Source organism: Pezoporus wallicus, unplaced genomic scaffold (genome assembly GCF_028554395.1).
Source record: "Pezoporus wallicus isolate ANWC-B61680 ecotype Strahan unplaced genomic scaffold, APGP_CSIRO_Pwel_v1 contig_6658, whole genome shotgun sequence".
Taxonomy (NCBI): Eukaryota; Metazoa; Chordata; class Aves; order Psittaciformes; family Psittacidae; genus Pezoporus; species Pezoporus wallicus.
In genome coordinates this window covers 6,756,699-6,783,064 of record NW_026642312.1, presented here as the reverse complement: position 1 = coordinate 6,783,064, position 26,366 = coordinate 6,756,699, and the positions used below count along the sequence as shown (strand labels likewise).

The following is a 26,366-nucleotide window of genomic DNA, read 5'->3' as shown; positions in this document are numbered from 1 at the left end:
CTTTGCAAGGCATGCTTATGACGGCCGAGAAGAAGGGCTACTGGTCTGTAATGATTTCTTAGTTAGCAATACATTTACATATGTATGTCCACATGTGTATGTCTATATATATATGTATGTATACACACAAAATATTTATGTAAACAGATGGTTGACATCATTTTCAACCTTAGTTAAGAAGGCAATCCAGTACAGAGAACAAGTTTCTAGCCTTTGATTCCTTTTGTTTTTAATACGGTTTTAACTGTCAACACTAGAAAGTCATAAATATGAGACTAATGTAATAAGGACTACCACAAACACCCACTGCTATGTTATTTTTTTTGTTCCCTACTCAAAGTATCCCCACATCTTCACATATTTCCTTCCTCCTCACTGTCAGACACTGAGGCTCTCAGTTATGCAGGTAAAAAGGACTGACACTTTCTAAACTGTAACAGTTTGTTGCAAGAATTATGAAGACTAACTGGAGTCACCCTTTGAGAAAAATGTTCTGGTGATTATACTGAGATGAACTTCCATGTTTTGCAATGTATCTGCAGCCACAGAGAAAGAAAGACTTTCAAAATGTGTTCTTACATTGCTAAACATGCTCTCTTTTACCTTCTCACTGCTTTGTTCATAAACAGTTATGCCCATTTGCCCCAGAGAATATTAACAGTTTGCAGTATTTCATAGTATTAGGCTCAGCCCCCCTAAAAAAAATGGTGGGAAATCTTCATAAGAGTTTTAAATCTTATTTTAAATCTTTTACCTTCTGGTTATACGTAACACGCTGAAAGACAGATGCCTACAGCAAATGTAACAGGGGTATACTCTCTGCCTCTTGCCTCTTTTCAGACTTTCTTGGACACACAAGGTTGTGTCACAATTAACCTGCACTGCATATTTGAAGAACTGCCATGAAGTGCCTCTGCTATGAAACACCTAAAGAAAAGCAGGGCTGCTTTTTCTTTAAGTGTTTTGTCAGTTCTGTGCTTTTCTGACACAGAACTGATCACAGAATCTTATGTTCACTCACTCCCCAAACATAAAACACTTTCTTTTGCCTTAAATCCCTTTTGAAATCTCCAAAGCAACTTACTGAAAGGATGCAACGTTTCTCTCAAAAATCTATTACTAAATTAATCTTACATTAACTATGATGATGCCAGTGAATTTCCATACAACTCAAAATGCAAATGAATTTGTGTTTTTTAGGTGGCAATGGGCAGTTCATTTAAACAATTCAAACCAAAACATAAAACGTTGCTTCCTATGCAAAAGCTAAACAAAGAATTTGATTGCACTAAAGGACTTTGAAACCTAATTTGTTGACTTCACCTTGGGATTACCTGGAAATAAAAATACAATAAAAATACATCAATAAACTTGACATACAAAAATACTACTCATATTTGAAGATGAAGAAACCGTGTTTCTTCTGTGCTATATCCTGTACAGTCCTGTTGATTTCAGAATGCTTAAAACAGGGTATAATGGATTTTGTCCCACACACTGTGGAAGGCCTATGCAATAGAAACAGTGTAGAAGCGGTTGCGTGCTGCCTGGTCTATCTGGTATTGTTGATACTCTTGACAGGAACATTTATTAGACCATGTTAGCAGTAGACAAGAGACTCCCTCTGATACCCATAATTGTCTTCAGGAGACTGACCATATATTGTAGTCATGTTAAATAAAGCAGCTATAAAAGCATCCACCACATGCGATCACTTGCTGCTTTCTGGGAAATTATTGCAGTCATGGTTTGAGAATGATCAAAGGGTGAAAAAAAAGGGGTTGCCATTTTAAAAACAGTAAGAATGAGATCACATCATCCATGAAAAGCATGTGGAGGTGAATTGGGGTAGTCTGACCCCAGACTCCAGGAATAAACTCTTGTCTCTTCACCTCTCCACTACAGTATAGCTTGATTTGTGTCCACTGAAATCAGAAGGAATTTTTATCATTTATTTCACAAAGGGAAAGAATCAAATGTTAAGCATCCCTCTTTTATGGGCATCACTGTCTAATGTTGCGGGGAGATTCCCAGCATCCCTAATGGTATTACATAGCAGTTTCAAAGAGGGCTACGATCCCCCATCTTAGGTCAGTGAACACTATCTCAGACCACAAGTAGGTCCAGAGAAAGTAAAATAGGACTGTTACAATTCTGTAGCCGCAGGTACTACCCTGCGGAAATGTACTACTTAGCTTAGAAAAAGGGTCGTAAAACCTGCCCTACAATGTCTGCATATGAATGTGCTTGCCATATGTTTCCTACACATGCTTCTTCAAAACATCAGGGATTAATTCACGGTTATGGAAAGTATCCGTCAGCACAGAACGAGAACCCTGTTCTCGGTATCCACCTAAAACTAAGAAAATTCACTATGAACTACACCCACAGTAACATCTGTGTAAAGTAAAGGTAAGTAACAGATGTGTTTTTCCTTTCTTAGACCACAGTGGTGGCTCTTGAAGTTCAGTATCTGTCTGGAGTCTGTCGATGATCTTTGCCAAGATGCATACGTCTTTCTGCCCATGACACTTTCAAGCAAGTTAGTCTTGCACCAGGATTCTCTGGGTTCAGCTTTATTAGCCTATAGAGGCTCAGGACTCTCTTGCATTGTTTCACTCCCTGTCAACAGCAAACTGCAACTACAGGTGACTGCCTATTGTCTCAGAATAGCCACAAAAGAGCAGAGGTGAATAGATGTAGGGCAGCAGAAATGGAACTCAGTGCATTCTGCACGGTGCTGAAACACTTGACAAGGTGAATTCTGTAAAATCCAGGCAGCTCCTCAAGCTTTTTCTGGATACTTTTCACTGGCAGCACTGAAAAAGAAGGATGATGTATTGTGAACAGAATTCTAAGGCAAATTAAACAGTTTAATGGAAGATAAATATCTCAGCAAAACATGGAAACTTGGGATAGCATCACAGCTTTCTAGATTACTATGGATAAAGAGAAATCAGAACCACAACGGAGAGACAGGAAACAGTTATTAAGCTATTCTGAAGCTACTGGGCGAAAGGCTGGGCTGGTTCTTTGCTGGTGTCAGAACTCTTTGTGCTAACAAAAGGAAAAGGGTTTTTTCAGCTGTTCTGAAGTGTCCATCTCCTTTGACACTAACAAGAGTTAGACACCTAAATACATCATACTGGACCATGGTTTTAGCAAGCCTTGTACGAAAGAGCAAGAGAGAATCGAAATTACTGATTCACTTCATGAGGCAGCCACAACTGTGATGTGGGGTTGTGATGATTTCATAGTCACAGGGTTCTGGGCTGCATCATGTGGGGGCATGGCATGATTTTGCCTCTTATTGCTTTCTAAGTAAACCCACTCATTTTTAACAAATCCTTTTGTATAGCAAATACACATTTCATACATCTGCCAGCACCAACTTGGAAATACAATACCACACAGTTTTCTTTTGGGAATTTTAAAGTTTGACATTCATAGGTCTCTTTCAAAACACACACAGATCAATCAGGAAAAAAAAGAAACTTAAACTACGACTTAACAACCATAGCTAAAGAAAAATTTCTCAGTGTAGAAATAATCCACATTTTCAAATCATGATTTACCTCAGTGTTAAGGTACTCCCCAGTACATACCTTCCAATGTTCCAGAAAAAATCTAAAACCTAAAAAGGACTTCAGATTAGCATGCCAATAATATGATGTGATCCAACACCGACTGTTTGGTATTTTTTAAGCCAATGGAATGTCATGCTTAACATTTAATTGTTCTTTAACTAAATAAATGCAATTAGGATTTTCCCTGTAATCTTTCTGAACAAGCTGAGAAATATGTCTCATACCTACCCATGCATTCGTGCAATTATTGATGGGGTTGTTGATGGAAGATTAGAATTTGCTGGGTGAGTTGCTGACCAATGAACCTTGCCAGTGTATCCAGGGATATTTGGAGTGCTAAAGGAAAATTGGAGAAAGGTTAAATTAAATGACTATAGGCTTGAAATATGACTTACAGATCATTTCTAAAATAGCTAGTGCTTATCAAAGATGGATGGGGTAAAACCTCTTTATAATATAATTCGTAGTCCTTAGAATGTATGAATTGGCACAGTTTCTTTAAGATCAGAAAAACAAATTTATGATGATAATAAATGATAAGCAACTAGCTGATGATCTGACCTAAGATCTTTACTTAGACATGGCAAAAGTGAATCCTTTAGCGACTTTTCTTTTTTTGTTTTCCCTGTTGAATATCTGTATGATATTCATGATTACAAGCAACACTGAATCTCGAAGAAAAAAGGGGTCATGGGATTTGCATAGAGCACAGAAAGCAAAGAATTACTCTTCTAAAATGTGATAAAGATTTAGCTCATATTTAGGTTCCAGCTTCAAATATGGAATTTACGTAGCAGATTTTAGGCCAACAGGTGTGGTTTCTCACAGCCTAAACCACAAATGATTTCCCGAATAATTCTGAGGTTTGTTAAATCTCCCCTAGAGTTCATTAAAAGCGTATTTACATACATATGTAGTATTATTAACACAACTTAGACACATCAACCTAAATTCTAGCCCAAGTACACCAGTGGACTGAGACAGCATGGGCCACATCTTGGAAGGCTAAAGCCTTTTGTTAATTCCAGTGCTAAATTCTAATGTGAAATACCAAATAAAAGAAAATGAGAAATGAATTCTACTTCTCTGAGGTAGTGCAACATAAAATTTTGATAGCAATCACGGCAAGATGAAGCAGAGATGGACAAAATTAACAAAAAAACCACGAAGGTGTACAAAGAAGAATTCAGAGGGATAATCCTGAAGATTAAATCTATGAAGATAATTCATTAAAATAATCCATGAAGATTAAAGATTAAAACTCTAAGTCCCTAATAAAATAGCTTTTTTCAACACAAAGTTATTCAGAGAGTATCATAAGTACTGTTCTATATTGACAGCTCAAAATAGGACACTGCTGAATTATACATATATCCAGCCTGCCCATACACATGGAAGAAAGAGTGCATGACAAGCTGTTTCGTCCTCTGAATCAGCTAAATACTTGGGATTGTAACCTTTACCTCCATTAGACCTTTGGAGGTCTTCAGACCACAAGAATGATAGACAACAGTGCCTCCTTTAAAATATCACCAAGGTACTTTTTTGTTTCCCCTGTACTGGATAAAAATTAACAGTTCCTTTAATTATAAAATGCATACAGATAGTGGATTCAATACAGCCGATCAGCTACTTCTCTGAAACAAAGTTCAGCACAAGATGCAAAACTGGACATATGCGCCAAATGTGGTTTATCAGAAAATTCATTGACTTGTGACTAGGAAACTTGTATCTGGAATTCTTAACCAGAATACCAGAGCTAATGTCAAAATGATATATCTAGTTACTGCAGTTATAACAAAGGACTGTGACTGAACTATACTTGCCACAGGAGCATTGGCAATATATGTTGCAGTCTTTGTATCCATAGTTAGCAGAAAGACCATCTAGTTCTTTGCCTTATTTTGGAGTAGCCTTGCACTAACCCATACATTCTTACACTCTTATATTCCCTGGGCCATGCTCCAGTACATGACCCTCCAGAGAAGATGGCTTTGTAGAATCAGTACAACAGTTCTGCAGCATTTGGGAAGCTTTTACCTGCAGTAAATCACCAAGGTGTTGGCTGAGCAAGTAACAAATCTGCTCTCTATCTTGACAGCAGCCATGCAGGGATAACAAGTAGGCCTGAAAACCTGCTCAGCAGTAGAACGGATTTTCTGAATTAGCCAAAATGGCTTGCAGACAAATTTGATTTTTCGTGTCAAAGTAGACAAGGTTTATGTTACATGTGGATTAGGTAACTGTCAAAAATTTAATCTGCGTATGCAGAGATCACACTGAGGGACACACTGGACATTGGGTGTGTGCAAGTACAAGTGCATGCATTCATCTAAACCTGAAAATGTGATATCACCTTGAAGGAATCAGTCAGACCGTTAACAGAGTTTTATCACTGTGGTGGTGTGCTACGTATCAAGATGCATCTCTCACATGCAACAAAGAAATTCCATTGACTTCCTTAAAATTGTATGAGATCACAGAGAAGGCAATAACAACAAGAAGCCCTGTATTAACTTGCAACATTTTAATAACCTATTTGGAGTTAACTGACATTATAACTATGCAATTGTGGAGATATTAGAATACATTATCCACTGCGAGGCACTTGATTGATCAAATCTGATCTTAAAACCTACAAGACTAGAAGTAGAGAAAAAGGCTTCAGAAATGGCCAAATGTGACCCAAAAATGAAACCTGAGAGATGGCTCAAGATGAAGACTTGTTTTAGACTTGTTAGAAAGGATTGACAGGAATTGGTATATTCATAATATGTGGGAAGGATGTAGCTCTGAAAGAGAAGAGAAATGGGCAAAGAGAAGCTAAAGAACCAGTATAGTAAGAAAGCTTGTACTACAGTAAAGCAGCTGCTCTCCTGGAAACCTGCAAAGAAGATGCAAAAATGAGCTGCGGTTATGTATGTGATAAAGCAGAAGAAACTGAGGTTAAAAAAAATACCCCTTTGCTTGTTTTTGGTTTTGGATCATGGTGTCTGGCTCCTGTGTATGTTCTCTGATGATCTGCTAAACCTGATTGCTGCTGCTAAAGAAAACAATCAAGTGCCAGGCTATCACTGGGCAACATGCAAAACTTCTCTGTGGTTATGCTGTCGTCATCAAGCTTTCTTGCTGTAACTATGACATCTCTCTTGTTCATACACTTCCTTGTAATCACACTAGCAGCTCTTAGTCCCAACAGTAAGAAACATAGAGTGTTGACAGTTGAATCTGTGCAAGCTCTAAGATTTTTCAAGTGGAATGTAGTGATTCTGAGTGTGTCTGCTTTGGTGTGCCTCTGTTTTGTATACCCACATCAGGATATCTTTGAAGACTTATTTCCTGGTAGTGTCAGGAAAATAGTGTAGAATCAATTGAGTTGGCAAACCATGCTGACATTTAGAGATATTTGATATGCCTTAAGGCATCTCAGATAAGCCCCCATAGCACAGGACCCGCAGGAGATGCATGCTGTCCTGAAGCAGCAGCTGGAAGTGATGGTCTGGGGTGCCATGTCAATTCCATATCAGCTCTTTTTATGGGAGCAGAATCAGGATTCCCCCAAATAATTTCTAATTCTTGAAAACCTTGGATTTGGCATTTTAGCTTGAATGACTGAGGTAGCCAAGTTCTATGTGCGAAACTTCTGTCTAGTGAAAGCAATCTGGTAGATTCTTACCTTGCACTTAAAAGCAAAGATTTCCTAGCATCTTGCTCTTTCTTAGAAACACTGTTGTATAAATCTCATATAACTGAATCACCAGATTACATCATTAACTATTTCTTCTTATTACTAAAATTATAAAATAGGCCTCTCAGGTCTCACTCACAGCACAAAGGACTCGCAATTGTCCTCCAACTCAAATTCCCTTCCAGGAAGACAAATGGTTTTGGGGCTTCTGAAAGAATAAAACCATCAAAATGGTAATACCGCAGAAATATTTTGAATCATGTTGAACTGAAACATTTCGTTTCTACAGTTTCAAACAGTTTTATTCTGCTTTCACCCTTTTCACCCCCACCTTCCTTCCCCCCCATATCCCCCCCCTTACCCCCACCCCTCAAGCTAGCCATAAAATCTCAAGTAGAAAATGTCAAAATAGGATATTTCAGCATTCCCCACCATCCACCCCATGCATGACTCAAACAAGAAAATCACTAACAAGGCATACATGGTGGACAAACTGTCAGTTTCTGAAGAAAAAATACAAGATGAGAAAGCTTTTAGGCAGCTGAAGAAAATGACTACACAAGGTGCAAGGTGGCAGAGGGTCCTGTCCCCATCTAATTGTGGCCTGTGAGGTTTCTGTGGTAACTTGTAATTATAATGGATGCTCGGACACAGTCCGTTGGAAGCTGACTGCACTGAAAAAATATGACCGAAGTCACTACAGATACAGTGTTGTAATAGCATTTTGCCCAATGTCCTTGAGGATCCAAGGGTAAAGAGTAGCTTCAGAGTATATCTTTGTGCAAGAACCGTAGGATTTGAAACACTTAATATATGCAGTTTCTAGGAAGACAAACTCCTAAGTTCCCATTTCAATCAACTGCTTCCAGAAATGGATTTTGGTCAGATCCTGTCCTCTCTCTCTGACACACACAACCTCTTTGGCCCTGGACAACTCACTTCAGTCTTGTCTTCATCTTTCAAAAACTAATACTATCATCTACTTTACCAGTGCTATGGTAATGAATTAGTCAATGCTTCGAAAGTGCTGCTAAGTAAATAACACTTGGTTAGAATGCATATGTATTGTGTAAGCACTGCCCTCTACTGAGTCCTATGAGAGCTGATGAATTCTGAGTAGCAAGTTTTAAAACGTTAATGATTGACAGGTTTTTATTTAATTGTGGAGGCCAGGCTTTTCATGTGGAACAAGAAAACATAATCTATGTTCTAACTGCTTTTGTCAGATTTCAAGGGGCAGGTTCCAGTAAGTATCACAGTGAAAATTAGGAACACACAAAAAAGAGAAGAGCACGAGTCAGATATAACACTTGATAGATATGAACTGCTGCTGTGTACACTGGAATGCACTAAATGTACTACAATACTACTGCACTAAGTACTTCTAACTCACTGAATGTAAGGGAGTTCTAAAAATGCCAAGGAGGTGAGTTGTTTGTCAGGCTGAGCATTTACCAGAGCCCTGCCCGTGAATGCTGCAGAGGAAATCCCCATCACCAGTGTGGGAAGCTTTTTTTCCATTGACCCTTAAAACACCTGCAGCACTAAAATACCACATAAAGCATAACCTTGTTTCAGCAGCTGATTGGGGAACAGGTCAACAAAGGAAAAAGCTAGTGACAGGGGTGGAGGAGAGCTATACAAAATTACATTCCTATAAACATGTTAGCGAAAAAGAGGACAGCAGATTACTATGTTGGGAATCCATATGGTGTAGTAAAACTAGTTTCTCTATGGTTTTAAAAATTATTAAGTTCAAAATGCAATTCTGAATAGGAAAATCTTTTTCAAAGTAGTTGCTAACTACAAGAAAGAATGAATTGTGTCATCACTTATTTTTGCTTATTAATAACATGGAACCTCTCAAAAGTGCCCAGAGAATTTAGCAGTCTGAGTCTTCCTGGAGGTCATTGTAGCTGTGCTATGAAGTTTCCTCCTCTGTGCAAATTGCCCAAATGAGCTGAAAATACAGTTTCATCAGAATTCAGATCATCCTCCTCTTCCTTCATACCCATCTGGGCTGCAGCTGCAGTTACACACAGGGCATCAGATTTTTAAAAGTGCACACCACCTAAAAGCTTCATCGTAGTGTTTGTGGTCAGATTTTTGCAGGAGCTTAACAGTCAACGTGCACCCAGAATGAGAGCTCTTTCAGAGTTCTGGTTTTCATGTGTGGTTGCTGAGCTATTTTTGAAAGCCTGGCTGGCTGCATAAAACATACTCTTTAGCTCTCAGTTGCTTTCCTACCTAGTAAATGTGCTAGCTATGTGACATATAACCCCAAATGCATTATTAACCTTCCACAAATAAATAAATATTATAAGCAAATAATTAATAAGCAAATTGGTAAGAACCAAAGAAAATTTAATCAAGGAAAACAGGTATAATTAATTCAGAGTCCAAAGTCTCCTAAAACAAATTGCAGCGGTCTCAGTTCCACAAAACATATGAAGAGATATCGAATTCTATCCCTGTTCAGGAGATCTTGTTAAGCATATACCTTTAACTCACTGATTCCAATGGAATCTACACTTCATGGGTTTGAAAGAAAAGAAATGAAATACAAGAAGAGAGTTTCACATAGGCAGACAATTAGAGAAAGTGGAGGGAGGAAACGAAAAAGAAAATATGAAACAAACACAAAAATCAGTAATTTAAAAATACAGCAAAAGCCACTTGAGCCACTGGACAATTGCTGTCCAGGATACATAAAAAAGCACACAAGCAACATACAATGAAAATACAAAAAGAAAAAGCATCAAAGGATACAATTTGGAACCTCACTTGTTAATGACATAAAAAATGAGAATCAAGGCTTCAACTCTTGTGCTCTGACCCTGCAGTCCACTCGATGGTGCACAGAGCTGTAAGACAAGATCATAAGTTCTAGGAAAGACTTTTGGAGATCTGCTGGTGAAAAAGTACCACATTAGAAATATATTTTCAGAGTTCTCTGTCACAAAAACTTCCTAAGATTTTTACTCAATCTTTAAAAACAGCCAGAAAGGGATCTTTGCCCTTGGCAAAGAAATGATAGAAGATTACAGGTTTTAGGCATACATTGCAACATAACCAAGGATGGAAGAGAGGAACAAGTTCATGGGGCTGCTCAGCCTGGAGAAGAGAAGGCTGTGTGGAGACCTCCTAGCAGCCTTCCAGTATCTGAAGGGGGCCTATAAGGATGCTGGAGAGGGACTCTTCATTAGGAACTGTAGCGAGAGGACAAGGGGTAATGGGTTCAAACTTAGGGGAAGTTTAGATTGGATATAAGGAAGAAATTCTTTCCTGTGAGGGTGGTGAGGCACTGGAATGGGTTGCCCAAGGAAGCTGTGAATGCTCCATCCCTGGTGGTGTTCAAGGCCAGGTTGGACAGAGCCTTGGGTGACATGGTTTAGTGCGAGGTGTCCCTGCCCATGGCAGGGGGCTTGAAACTAGATTATCTTGAGGTCCTTTCCAACCCTAACTATTCTGTTATCCTGTGATTCTGTGATCATAGACTCATAGAATAGAATCAAAGAATAGTTAGGGTTGGAAAGGACCTTAAGATCATCCAGTTCCAACCCCCCTGCCATGGGCAGGGACACCTTATGCTAAATCATATCACCCAAGGCCTCGTCCAACCTGGTCTTGAGCACTGCCAGGGATGGAGCATTCACAACCTCCCTGGGCAACCCATTCCAGTGCCTCACCACCCTAACAGGAAAGAATTTCCTCCTTATATCCAACTAAACTTCCCCTGTTTAAGTTTGAGCCCGTTACCCCTTGTCCTATCACTACAGTCTCTAATGAAGAGTCCCTCTCCAGCATCCCTATAGGCCCCCTTCAGATACTGGAAGGCTGCTAGGAGGTCTCCACCTCCACGCAGCCTTCTCTTCTCCAGGCTGAACAACCCCAACTTCCTCAGCCTGTCTTCATATGGGAGGTGCTCCAGTCCCCTGATCATCCTCGTGGCCCTTCTCTGGACTTGTTCCAGCAGCTCCATGTCCTTTTTATGTTGAGGACACCAGAACTGCACACAATACTCCAGGTGAGGTCTCACAAGAGCAGAGTAGAGGGGCAGGATCACCTCCTTCGACCTGCTGGTCGCGCTCCTTTTGATGCAGCCCAGGATACGGTTGGCTTTCTGGGCTGCAAGTGCACACTGCCGGCCCATGTTAATTTTCTCATCAACCAACACCCCCATGTCCTTCTCTGTAGGGCAGCTCTGAATCTCTTCTCTGCCCAACCTGTAGCTGTGCCTGGGATTGCTCTGATCCAGGTGTAGGACCTTGCACTTGGCATGGTTAAACTTCATGAGGTTGGCATCAGCCCACCTCACAAGCATGTCAAGGTCCCTCTGGATGGCATTCCTTCTCTCCAGCGTATCAACTGAACCACAGAGCTTGGTGTCATCGGCAAACTTGCTGAGGGCACACTCAATCCCACTGTCCATGTCAGCGATGAAGATGTTGAACAAGGCTGGTCCCAACACCAATCCGTGAGGGGCACCACTCGTTACTGGTCTCCAGCTGGACTTTGAGCCATTGACCACAACTCTTTGTGTGCGGCCATCTAGCCAGTTCTTTATCCACTGAAGCCAGGTCTTTATCCACTGATCTTAAATCAAAGTCAGGAATGCATATACAAACCAAGGATATTAAGAATGCTACATTCCAGGGCTGGAACAGACCTCAAGAGATGATGCAATTGATCCCTTTCCCTAACACAGGCTTTAATGATACCCTGGAAGAAGAACTGAACTACCTTCCAGTCTGACCTGAGAAAAACAGCTTCACAGCTCCATTAAGGAAATTCCCACTGATCATGCTAGACTGCCACCAGATCATATAGTTTTGATTAATATGTTGAGATTCATAAATTTAGAACTTCTAGATGAATCACAACACTTATGACATGGCTTTTTACATGTGGTGGAGGTTCCCACAGCTATTCCATGTCTGAATCACAGAGGAAAAACTGAATAAAATATTGCTTAGATTTCTAACTCTTCACTTGTGACTCATCCGAACTTTCAAGAGCTACGGCCATCACTTGTGCTAATTATTTTTTAAAACCAGGTTTTAGCAAAGCACCATTTCAATAGCTTAAAGCTCAGAGCTTGGTAAAAATAAAGCATGGGCTAGGACTCAGGATACATGAAGTCTGATTCCTGGCTGTACTATAGATTCCCAATGGTATTTGCCAAATCACTTAATTACACTGCACCTGGATTTCCATCTGTAAAACTTCCAAATTGCATGGCAAGGACTTCAGAGCATTACAGTGTCAGGTATGTCACAACAGCTTTTCACAACGCTAATCTTATACTAGGAGCTTTTAGGCTCAACTGCAGCATAAGTCCTGCCTTTTATCTTTTTTCTAATTCCTTAAGAAAAAAAAGAAGAAAAACAGAAGATGGTTTCCTGTTCTGCCAAAAGGAAGAGAGGGTGGGCACAAGGGTAACATACAAACCATGCCCAGGTTCACCACTCTTCCTGTTTGTCTCTGCAAAACTACATGACAGATGACTCTTAGCTAGTTTCAGCTTTGCTAATAATTTGAATGGCAACCACTTTCTTGCATGGTCCAGGGAAGAATAGTGTCTCACTCCAGAGTTATGCCCGAGTGACAGTGCTGTTGCCCAAGTGCTAGAGGCAGGAAGTGCAACTGCTAGCCCATGAAAGAGTGAAAGTGACTATTTAGAAAGAGATTTTTACATCTTACAGGCTTACAGAGAATATTTATGCTTCTAAATCCAAAGCATGTATCTCATTTCTCAAGGATTTTGGTAGGAGTCTAGTAGAGTCAACACCTTTACACATCTTTCCAGAACTATTGGCAAACATACAAAACAAAACAAAAATTCTAGGGATCAACTGTATGTATTCTTTCTGAATCCTTCCTTTCTTCTGCTTAAAATTATAGCAATCCTGGTGTCTAACACTCACAGGCAAAGAATAAATATAGAAAATGTAATAGAACTTTTCAGATGGGATTGACTTTTTCACAACTTGGAGATGTCAGAATCTTTTAGGTCTCAGAAATCTTGGTCTCCTGGTTGCCAGAAGTCAGTGAAATACATAGCTTCATCCACTAAAAAAAAAACTAAAAAGGAAAATGACATGGAGAGTACTAGAGAAAGTAACACAGAACCTGTTGCTCGAACTTACAAATCTACCATGATATCATACATTGCAAATAGCTCCAGACAAGATGTCTGTCTGTCTGTTTGCAAGACAGCGTATACATCAGCTTCTATTGTTCAAAGCTCTACAGCAATAACAGTATGACATGGCAGAACTAATAGCTCTGCTAACTTCCCTACAACTCAGAAATCTCTGTTCAACACTATACTGTATGCTATGTGTGCTATATTTTTAAAGCATTTTTCTCAATAATCATTTTATACTATTTTATGTTCTAATTCAAGCAGAAGTTAAAAGTTAGATGAAGGCTGTGAGAAATGAGATGACTTGTGCAGGAGGTGAGATAAAACAATCAGAATGGTGCATTATGTACATAAAAACTCAGTAATAACAGGTTTGGTGCAGTAATATAGGTTAAATTTGAGCATTTTACAACGCTCAGCACCTTACTTTGACTGTGAACCTCTGCTGTAATGAACAAGGCTGTGTGAAGAATGATGCGCTGTTCCCCACACGTGTGTGACAGCATGTGATGCATTACAAAGTCTATTCTCCCTGAAACTGATGTAAGAAACAGAAATGAACAGATCTAAGATGGAGCTTAGAAATCTCAGCTACTTCCAAGGCAGCTCCCAGCAACTAGGAATGTTTAGCACATACTCTGCCTTATGTAAGGACCAGAATTATGCTTTTTCTTCAGAACAGAGTGGGCAATATTTTTACAGCTCCTCTCCCTCTGCTTTGCCCAGTGAAGTATCCCTTCTGTAGTTGCCTCACAAATGCGGACTGTGCAAGACCACTGAAAGGACAGAAAGGAAACTCCTGTGCAAAGAGAAAATCTAATTATGTGAAAAGACCAGTATATTTCCTCTTTGATAATTTTTAGTTCCTACCATTAAGTCATTACTTTTACCATTTTACTTTCTCAAAAGTTTGCAAATAAACGCTTAATTACCAGCTCAAGCTACTAAAGACAACTTTAGGAAAAGATTAAAGCAAAAACCTTTGAATCTCAAACTTTGTGAATAATCTTAAAAAAAAAAAAAAAAAAAGTGCTCCTAATAGTATTCAGGGAGCTTTTGCAAACTCAAAGGCCATCTAGTGACTAAAGTTAGAAATCACACATTTTTAATATGGCGATATTCATTGTACTACCCATCAAAAAAACAGCATGTGAATTTCTACCCACCAGACTTGTTCATTAATAATAAAGAACAAGAAGCATTTAAAGTATGAAAGTATGGCATAGTTTGAAAATACACATCTTTTTCTTTTTTTTTTTTGGAATTAAGGACTCTTCAGAATGGCATCAGCAGAAATTCCTGTTTCACGCTAAGCTCAGACCCTTCTCTTCCATGTCTTCCCCACCTGAGCCTTGCATGTAACACAAATCTATTTCCTGATGGTGGGCATTTACAGGAATGCCTGTGTTAGTCTCAGCGTTATTAGGAACCACAAGTCAGGCATTTGGGGGTATGATCTAGCAGATGTGCTCAGTCTAGCTTCACATGCAACCTTTCTCAATTCAGAAAAATGAAAAGGTGCTTGCCAAGTTCTTAAAACTTGGTTGTGCAACAGTTTAGCAAGGTTAACAGCAGGAAGCAGGGGATGCTCTGATTTCCATCCCAGACGAGGTCAGAGGCTGCTGATAATGAAGAGTTCATTATATCATGAGAGTATATTGCACCGGTGTTTACCACAGGCAACTTTTACCTCCCAGGGTGGGCACTCTAAGGGTAGCTTTTGGGCTGAGAGTCAGTTATGGTCAATCCATTATGACCATTCTGTACTAGATGATGTCAGGGTCACTTGGGTCACAGAGCAATTCCTGGACAGAAAAAAAAGAAACCCTAATCAACATTTCTGGTTTACAAGTGTGATGCACAGTGTTAGGAGCCTAATTTCCCTGAAACTATAGCATTAATGTAACACAATAAAGAATCAGGCCATAATGTTCTACAACAAACTCATACTTGGTCAAAACAGGTTGCACTTAAGCTTAGTATAACACAAGCAGATGGATAAAATATGTTATACCACCACCTCAGTAGTCTGCTCATTTTGTATCAGCTTCCTTTGTATATCTAGGCTGAATGGTCACTTAGATTTACACAGACCTACATGGTAGACAGTTACCACTGTAGGTCATTTACTACTGATTCAGCTGTTAGAAAGGACTCTTCAAGTTCAACCTTGAATCTGAAAGGTCACTGTGATTCCTGTGTTGACAGAACTCATTCAAGTTATTAAAAACAATAAGGAACGTTCCCTCCAATATTTTTGTTCTTTTCATCCAAGACCAGATAACTATTTTCCCTCTTCCCTAGTAACAAAAATTCAAGAGGTAGTATCAAAACCATGCTAATAAGGAAAGATACTCTGCAGTGCTTGTGAAGTGAGGCTTTGAAGCTTGCACATGGCTAAGCGGTATTAAGACTACACTGGCACTGACAATGTCTTCAGAATTTCAAATTTCAATTCCAAACAGCCACTGTTTGGATAGAAAGGAAATCAAAGACGTGTACATTATTCATTAGACAGCTGATGGAGGCAGCTGAACCACACAATGCATGCTCCAAAGTTCTAGTTATTTATTAAAATGGTCCACAAGAAAAAACATGGAGATGAACTGTCCTGTGTGCTTGGCATGTCCCAGGATGAAGACAATTATGTGCTCAACTTGCAGCACACAACAAATGACAGCTCTAGAACATATGTGCATAGAGGCGTCTTGGGAAGGATAGAAATAAGATGTAATCTCTTGTTATTTTGGCTATGCCCATAGTCAGACTGGGATATTCTTCCAAAAAGGACATAATGGATATTAATTTATAGTTTACAGGTAACAGGCTGGAGTCACCGGCAGGCAGAGGAGACTCAGCACACACTCTCCCTTGGTACCAGAAAACATTTTAAGATTATATAACATAGTCCAGCTACAACTCTTGCTTCAGAAAATGAGAGATGGATTGCTTGGGCTTAATCAAAAATATAGAAATGACCCATTGTGCTTACTATACAAAGGGATATGACAGATTCAAGGCCTTCAGCTTACACTGTTAAAGACAAAATAGATCAATTACCCTGATAGAATATTTATGAGGTCTCAAAAGACAGATGGTGACAAGTCAAAGTTTTGCTCATGGAATGATGCAATGCTCATTTGAATTGAGTAAAATACCATGGTAAATTATTAGATTGGCATATATGCTAAATGACTCAGTTCAGCAGGCAGAATCTTGTCTTTTACTCTCCATCCTCAGATACTGAGACTTCATTCAATTTCCTAGGATAGCATAATATAAGCAAGTCTTTGAAAAATAACTGCTTCTCTACTTGTAACACTTCTTTCATTCATTTCTTGAGAATATAGGAAAACTTAATGTCAGGTCTAACTTTCTCTTGATCTGTCCCTGCAAGCTGCTCTCACTATCCACAGCTGTATTTCTTGGAAAGAGTAACATTCAAGAAACCATAATAGAGTTTTTTATCCCCCTTCCATGCTACAGAGATACCTGGCTGTATGGCTGATTGTGCCTCATAGCACACCTGTCCATTAAGTTTGCCTGAGCAAACCTGATGACTCATGGCCTGGAAAGGAGGCTCTAGTCTTCCTATCTGTCTTTGACCAACCTTTCTTTCTCCATCTCTACTTGGCTCTTACCTGAGCCCTTCTGAAACTCCTGTCACCCTTTCCTGGGCTCATCTAAAATGTTCCACTCTGAGGTACAATAAGTGAAATACAGAGTGAAGAAAAGACACCAATGGACAGGTGATTACTTTATATTCTACAGACAGCAGATAAAACCTTGAGTTTGTACATGTGTTTGATTACCACGGTATTTTCATAAATGACATGTCTTAATAAAAACATCTGATGTATGGAATCTCTACACTCACTTCACAAATTTCTCTGTTCTATTTTTTACACCTAACTCCCTCACAGGAGAAGCTTGCTAGCGTGTACCTTTCAAATCATTATTGATTGAATATCTTAACTTCTCCAGTTATAGAATGTTGCTGAATTTAGTCTATTGAAATAATCAACTCTACACAGACTTCATCGGAAGTGTTCAGAGGACCCTGATATTCCCAAAACCATGAAAATTAGGAATCAACAGGCTCTGTGGAGAGGCAAAAGATCTTGCTTGAAATCTGTCCCAGAAGCCTCCAACGACTTAAAATCATAATTAGATGCTTCTTGTAAGGCAACGTTGCTTAATAAATTTGGCTTAATAGATTTTCATGCAGCAATCAGAACCAATTGAAGGACTGAGTTTGAGTTTAGTAAAAATAATGACCATTACAGTTAATAATCACAAGCAAACTAACTTAATGTGAGATTTGTTATGGTACAGCATCATTCATTCCTGTCAGCCAGTTTTTCACCAACATCCTTGTCCTCTCTTTTGGTACTGTGCATGCACATCTTCTGTACCAATTTACAGGGGAAGAAGAGGTAAAAAGTATTAAATCATTTGAAGCAATTGCTGGAGTGTGCTATGACCTTAATTGCTCACTTGAGACTGTTTTTATTTGAAAACATTGCTGTGTCTTATGTACACAAAATTTAGGCTAAATTTCATTAGCAAAACCCAAAACCAGTTGGCAAGAAATTGTTCACTGACTCGGCTTGTTTTGGGCTCAGGATTGTATCTCTGTTCTGGGAAAGAGGATCAGCCAACACTTCCACTTTCATTCTGGAGGTGGGATTTTGCGAGGTATCATGTCATCCCGAGGAACTTCTTCATAAACTCTAGATGAACAATAAAAAAGAAGATAGAAAAGTTCCCATATAATCACTATTGAATGACACTGGTAGCTAGATAATAATGAATTATGTGAGAAAGAAGGATGTAAAAAGTAACAAAGGTGTGCATTTCTAGTTTAAGGGGAAATTAAAAGCCCGGAATTATATGTTGCTTGTTGGGGAACAAGTAGTTATGGTACAGTTTCACAGACTTATCTTCTTTAAAACTGTCTCACTAATTGAAAGAGGCAGCTTATCTGCCAATAAGCTTACAATGATGATGGGACTCATTTTGTCTAAATTTGAATAATTGGTTAAGTGAGACAAGACATAAATAGAGATTAGACACGAGTCATATCATGCCCGTGTCAGGCGTTGAAGACAGATGTACAGAATGCCCTTTTGGAAACCCCAGTTTCTCTTCACTGCCTATAGATAAAGTAGAGATGAAAGGCACAGACTGGATGCAAGCTTTTAGGTAACTAATATTCATGAGATGAATCCTATGCTAAATGCTGATAAAATACCACAAGTTCTGAGTCTTGTATGTCCTGCTGCCTAAAGGTGCATATTAGCAAAAAGAAGATGAAAAAAATGAAGCAAAGCACAAGCAAAACCTGTTTTTAAAAGAAACTCACTTTTAGTATTTGATTTGTAGAAATAGTCCCTTGCTTTTTTGTTCTCCATCTTGTAGAAGGATCACCTGATTCCTCAGCAGTCTTACAAGCTTCACTGCATCTCACTGTCATTCAAAAACTGTGCACTGTTTTTGACCTCTTATATTTTAAAATTAGGAGGAGTATTGATTTCAGTGGGCCCAGCAAGAGACAATAATGCCAAATGAGAGATTTACAGATAACTGTCGCAGAATTTTTTGGTTAGTTCTTTGGTTAACTAATCCACTTTTCTTTATATATGGAAAATAAATATAACACATTACTTTCTCTTTTATCACTTTGAAAAAAAAAGGCTACAAATCATCCCCTGAAAACTAACTATAAATAAGCATAAACCTCATCAGTTTATATTGGAAAGATATGTAAGACATGCACAACAAAAGAAGCAAAACAAAAAGAAGAAAGTCTTTGAAAAAACAAAGTGTCACTCTGCTTTTGGGCAAGTGAAACAAACAAATACACAGTGAAATATATAACTGCAGGGATGATAAATAATCAAATCCAGAGCAAAACCAGAGATGCTTTATTTGATGGCATTCAGCCCTCCACAGATTATTCTGAGTTTTTCTGCATTATTTCCAGATGACCTACTAGCTTATTAGGCAGCGTAGTATTACACAATTAATTGTGTTATGGGCAATTATTTAATAGCACAGATATTCTCAAGCCTACTGTAGGCCATTTTTCATTCTTAGTTGATTGTTCCTATGCCATAAGAGTTATGAGTGTCCTTGAATTGTTGACGTTTTTCAAGTTGCACATTTTTTGCTCTTTGCTTTGCATGTTTTTGCCTCTAACTTTTATCTCCTTCTGCAGGTAAGCGAAAGGTTTTATCTCACTACTAAGTATCTGTGTTACAAACACCAGCATCGGATGCAGTCATTTTCTAGCATTATTTAAAAGGTAGGACAGGCTGGAATAGAATCATAGAATAGTTAGGGTTGGAAAGAACCTTAAGATCATCTAGTTCCAACCCCCCTGCCATGGGCAGGGACACCTCACACTAAACCATGCCACCCAAGGCTTCGTCCAACCTGGCCTTGAACACCGCCAGGGATGGAGCAGTCACAACCTCCCTGGGCAACCCATTCCAGTGCCTCATCACCCTAACAGGAAATAATTTCTTCCTTATATCCAATCTAAGCTTCCCCTGTTTAAGTTTGAGCCCGTTACCCCTTGTCCTATCACTACAGAAGAGTCCCTCCCCAGCACCCCTATAGGCCCCCTTCAGATACTGGAAGGCTGCTAGGAGGTCTCTACGCAGCCGCCTCTTCTCTGGGCTGAACGGCCCCAACTTTCTCAGCCTGTCTTCATACGGGAGGTGCTCCAGTCCCCTGATCATCCTCCTGGCCCTCCTCTGGACTTGTTCCAACAGCTCCATGTCCTTTTGATGTTGAGAACACCAGAACTGCACACAATACTCCAGGTGAGGTCTCACAAGAGCAGAGTAGAGGGGCAGGATCACCTCCTTCGACCTGCTGGTCATGCTCCTTTTGATGCAGCCCAGGATACGGTTGGCTTTCTTGGCTGCAAGCACACACTGCCTGCTCATGTTCATTTTCTCATCAATCAACACCCGCACGTCCTTCTCCGCAGGGCTGCTCTGAATCTCATCTCTGCCCAGCCTGTAGCTGCGCTTGGGATTGCTCCAACCCAGGTGTAGGACCTTGCACTTGACATGGTTAAACTTCATAAGGTTGGCATCAGCCCACCTCACAAGCATGTCAAGGTCCCTCTGGATGGCATTCTTTCCCTCCAGGGTATCAACTGAACCACAGAGCTTGGTGTCATCAGCAAACTTGCTGAGGGTGCACTCAATCCCACTGTCCATGTTAGCGACAAAGATGTTGAACAAGGCTGGTCCCAACACCAATCCCTGAGGGGCACCACTCGTTACTGGTCTCCAGCTGGACTTTGAGCCATTGACCACAACTCTTTGTGTGCGGCCATCCAGACAGTTCTTTATCCACCGAGTGGTCCATCCATCAAATTGATGTCTCTCCAAATTAGAGAGAAGGATGTCGTGTGGGCAGTGTCGAACACTTTGCACAAGTCCAGACAGATGATGTCAGCTGCTCTACCCCTGTCCATCAGTTCTGTAGCCCCATCATAGAAGGCCACCAGGCAGGATTTCCCCTTACTGAGGCCATGCTGGCTGTCACCAAGCACCTTGCTGTTTTTCATGTGCCTTAACATGCCTTCCAGGAGAATCTGCTCCAAGATTTTGCCAGGCACAGAGGTGAGACTGACTGGTCTGTAATTCCCCGGGCCATCCATTTTCCCCTTCTTGAAAATGGGGTTTATATTTCCCTTTTTCCAGTTGTCAAGTCTTACCTTGATATGCCTCACACTCCATGTGCTGCTTAATCCTGGACTACTCCTGGATGACTACTTGTCCAAAGTAATGATTACCCTGGATAAAATGCTTCTTGCTTCAGGACAGGAAGCACTGAGAAAGGAACTCTTCCTATACAAAGGCTATTGGATGATTAGTATAATGCAACCATAATTATTTCAACTAGTTCTGCATAAAATTCTTCAACAGAGCCTCTTGAAGTAACAATGGAACAAAGATAAGATCTTCACATGGATAAATATCTGATAAGAACATCAGAGAAGGAGGGAAAGGGGTAATTGATCAATTCTCCAGATAGATGGAGATCACTGGTAAAGAGACCTGGGGGTAACCCATCTGGGCTTAGAACTTTGTTGCTTAACATATTCAAAAATTACCTGGGGTGTTGAAAGTTGAGTAATGGGTTCAAAAAGTGAATGGATATGTTCATGAAGGCAAATCTGTGAATCCATGACTACAAACACACCAGCTCCTTGTCATGAATCCCTGGTCAACAAATCATCACATGATATGAAAATATGCAGCAGAAGTATGATGACGTTTTATGTTAATTATTCACAGTCTTGGATGTGAATTATTCACATATTCTTGGATGGAACACTGGACTAGTTGGGCTTTTTTATTTTCCAAATATGGCCACTCTACTAGCAGCATGAGTTAACTGCTTATTACTTTTAGAAAAGGGTTACCATCAAGTCCAGAGGTAAACTCTATAGTGTTTCCCATTTCCCAGTTTTCAGAGAAACCAGATGTGTTAGCTTCCAGCAGGGGCAAGGAGTCACCTCTGCTCCTCATTAGACTTATCAAATACACTGGTTCTTTCTGCAATCCCCATGCCCATCTCTGTGCTAAGTCATACAGAATAGAATAATAACTACAAACTGGATATGAGGGCCTTGTCACCAGGTTTCCAGGTACAAATGTACCTGCACAGTCAAATTCTGAGTGAGAGAATTCTACAGGCAAACACTGCCAACTTCCTAAAGGCCTTGTTTTCTAGCACTGAGCACCTTCACTACACCAAGCAAGAATACATGAAGAATAGCACTTCAGCTATCTCCCTTCCCTGGCAGGCTCTGATGCTCCAGTCTTAGAACAACCTTCTTTTTCAGTTTCTCTGGTTTGTTATCACAGATTCTCACTGTTCAATAAACTTGCTCCACTCAGTAGATGCAAAAGACTGATGGGGAAGCTCAAAAGAACATTGTTGACTGCCCAAGCCATAGCACTACATCTTCTCACAACAGAGAACCTCCTGTCTACTGCAGATGTTTGTAATACCTCTGCTCATCCATGTCAAAGGCTGCTTCTGTCTCTGCTTTTCTTTTTGTTATATTTTCCATTCATCCGCGACACAGTGGAGAAAGTGACTGTAGAATTTGCTTGCAAAATGCCTGAGTGATCTCATTTTCAGCACAACTTCCCCAAACAACTTAGCTGTGGAATGTCTTCGGACTGATATCTAGAAAGATTAGCACACATCACATGCCTGGGGGGCTTGGTAGTTGGGCTCTGAATCATATAGCTGAAATCTGGCATTTGTTTATGCAGTCTCATTAAAAATAGTAGCTTAAAACTCAACTACTTTTTATATCTCTATTTACACATTTGCAGTTAATACCTCAGCATCACAGGAAAACTTGTAAATTTTTTTCCACTAGGTTTGGAAGAACATTTACACAGCTTTCTTAAATAAATTTATGCTGGACTATAGGTTTCAAGGTTTGCCCTTTGAGTTGAGTTTGACTCATCTGACAGCTTCAGCAGAGTCAGTATTTCACTCTAACAGCAAACTTTACCCAATAAAATATCACCAGAAATCTGCTGGACAGTTTCTGTCTAGTTTGTGGAACTACTCTCCATTTCAGACCACTTTCTTAACTGTAACTCAGGTTACTGACTTGATGACATTCTATTTCAGATATTGTTTGTGTTCTTTTCATGTGTATCTCTGCCAGAATATCTCTATCTCTGCTTTTCTCTACATTGGAAAAATTAGTGGTCAGATAGAACTGCATATCTCAATTCTTCTTTCCCTTTCACTTTTCCAGAGGCTTGCAGAAAAAACTCAGCTGATCAGTTCTGCTTGAATCTAATTTTATATGTACGTGGAGAACACAGCAATTGAGAAATACTGAGTGAAAATAATACAGAATGAGCAAGAAGGGGGAAAAAGGGAAAATTATAAAGTAAAGTTTTTGATCCCTTGTGGTTACTTGGGCTCTTTTGGGTTCTGTTATATGACTGCAGTAAGCTTAAAGTGATTTAAAATGCAAAGTTCAAAGGCAGAAACAAGGAACCAAAACCACTGCCTGAATTTATGGCATGTAGACACATTGTGGTGACAATAATGAGGCCAAAGTATACCTAACCGTGAAGTGAGTGTTAGCTGTTTAGTAAAATGGAACAAGGAGCTTATTTACATTTCTTTACCATGTTCTAAGAAATGGCTTCCCTCATCTTTAAGTATGTTGCCTGAACTCCCGTAAAATTTTGTTCTAGCTGTAATGAGCTGTGAAAATCACTGGAGTTGGTCTAATCTGAGCAGAGATCTACTAAAGACACATCATCCCTATTGGAGGGGTGAATGGATTGAACTTTAGGAAAGAATTGATGTTTTTCTCTTCAAAGCTGGCAAAGCCATGTCTGTTCTCGGGACCTCTCACAACAGGCAAGCACATCTCTAAGATGCTTAGATACTGCTGGTGGTCCATCTTGTGAGCTGGTTCAACTGACAAGGTGGACTTTTTAAAAGCACTTACATGCCTTCCTTTCAGCTCCAAGGGAAGCCACTGTCATTCTCTTCTATTGTCCTTAGGTGGTAGTAAACTTAAGAGTCTGCTTGCTCCTGTTTCTCCACGTTCCTCAAGTCCTAGCCAGCAAACAACAGTAAAAAGAGATTTCATCCTGCAGAACATCAGTGCATAGAAAAAAATGAAGATCAAGGCAGCGGTTTAAATAGTGAATTCTCTCCTGAAAAGAGATTTATCAAATACAGTACAAAAGACCGGAGCCATTGAGTCCTTGACATAAAAATGACATGGAACTGTTGGAACAAGTCCAGAGAAGGGCCACGAGGATGATCAGGGGACTGGAGCACCTCCCGTATGAAGACAGGCTGAGGAAGTTGGGGCTGTTCAGCCTGGAGAAGAGAAGGCTGCGTGGAGACCTCCTAGCAGCCTTCCAGTATCTGAAGGGGGCCTGTAGGGATGCTGGGGAGGGATTCTTCATTAGAGACTGTAGTGATAGGACAAGGGGTAATGGGTTCAAACTTAAACAGGGGAAGTTTAGATTAGGTATAAGGAGGAAATTCTTTCCTGTTAGGGTGGTGAGGCACTGGAATGGGTTGCCCAGGGAGGTTGTGAATGTTCCATCCCTGGCAGTGCTCAAGACCAGGTTGGACGAAGCCTTGGGTAATATGATTTCGCGTAAGTTGTCCCTGCCCACAGCAGGGGGGTTGGAACTAGATGATCTTCAGGTCCTTTCCAACCCTAATTATTCTATGATTCTATGAGTGAGCAGAGAGGTTTGGGCTACTTTTCTTCTTGGCAACAATGGAAACCACCTCACAATGAAATATCTCCTTGTGTGAAACATGCTTCATGCATACCACAGTAATCTAGTCCTTCGAGGGGACACACACAGCAACTTGAAATGGCACTACAAATTACGTATTCATCTAGTAGAGAGAAAATGAAGATGTTTTCAGTCTTACTAAGAATTATATGGTGTTTTTATTTAAGTATTCTGTTGGTATCTAGATCACAAACATGAATTAAATTGAAACACAGATTTAACAGGAACAAAATTTAACAAATACAACTGCAAACAAATGCAAATCTGGAAAATTTACAATTATCATTTGGAATAAGTAAATCATACATCAGAGTTTTCCATGCAGCTTAATTATCTCCAGAGTTTTGCCATTTGTTCTATCAGGTTGGCAAATCCATTGCCAAATCCACCTCAGCTCAGAATATGCAGCACTCATCTCCTAATCCCAAACTTGATGGTGTTCATTTAGCAATGTAAATAAAACCAGTCTGATTTATAGAGGCCCTTTCTGCAAATTTCAGTGCCATCTGCAAAGGCCTGGCACTTCAGAAAAACCAAACTACTTTTATTTGGACATCTCAATTCACTTTGTTTTGTGGCCTTGTCAGAAAAAAATTAAGGCATAAAGCCTGATCATTGTTATGTTAGTCTCACACAGATGCAACTTCACTGAATTCCTAACTTGCTCTAGATTAACAGGAAATCAGATGTGATTTCCTGTTAATCTGTAACACTTATTACAATACAGGTTTATAGCAATAAAAAGCTTTGTTCTGTAATGCAGAATCGTGGTGTGGGTTTTTTGCAGAAGTTTGCTGATGTAGCAGGAAAAAAAAACAACTTCCTTCTTTATTAAGACATCTTTCTTATATAGGTCACAAGAACTAAAATGGGTAAGAAGTGACAGCTGAGAACATTGTAAACACAGTACTAGTACTATAAGGCTAAGCCAATACTATGAAAACACAGAACTCTTTGCCTGACACATCTCGTGTCCACTTCCTATTGCACTCACACTGAAGTTAGTGAAAAGATACATCCAAGATTTGACTTCTGCCAGTAACAAGACTTTGAAATGCCATACTCGTGTCTGTATTTACTGACTCTCAGTTATCTCCACATCAAAAACATTCAGCTTCACACTAGAATAACATTCAGTGCTGCAAACTGACCTCTTCCCCCACTGCTTACCTTCTCCTGGAAAGCTTTAGACAGAGATGGCAGGAGAGGTGAAGACACAGGACCGAGGTAAGGCACAGGATGGAAGACATTGCAAGGATGGCTCATGGCTTTTTGCATTCATTTTGCAGAGCGAAATACAATTAAAGCTTTATTTTGGATTTTGGTGTCAGAGATTCTGTCCAGGTCATCCTGGGAAGTAATCTGACATGTAGGGCTGAATAATTTCTGTCAGTTTTCAAGTGTTTTAAAGAAACACATGGATGAGCTAGTTATGTGTCTAAGCTAGCCCTCTCTACTAGATGTCCACCTTTTACTTTGCTTCAGGATTCCTGCAGAACAGTGTTTTCGGTTCTCTGGCACAGTAACATCATACTGAATCTTCCACACTGTGATTTTTTTTTCCTGCCAGACTTCATCCACTTCCCAGATAACTCATCCCCTCTCCT

The 26,366-nt window shown here is 39.8% G+C and overlaps 1 protein-coding gene across 1 annotated transcript; it reads right to left on the bottom strand.

Moving 5' to 3' along the window:
- Positions 1 to 398: 398 nt before the first annotated feature.
- Positions 399 to 26,025, bottom strand: SPMIP7 (sperm microtubule inner protein 7). Its single transcript, XM_057428836.1, is given in 11 exon segments — positions 399 to 490; positions 493 to 536; positions 3,816 to 3,923; positions 15,779 to 15,857; positions 18,025 to 18,063; positions 18,066 to 18,098; positions 18,101 to 18,154; positions 18,789 to 18,830; positions 18,833 to 18,892; positions 23,946 to 23,988; positions 25,930 to 26,025. Coding segments are annotated over 11 exon segments (690 nt in total).
- Between the last annotated feature and the right edge of the window lie 341 nt (positions 26,026 to 26,366).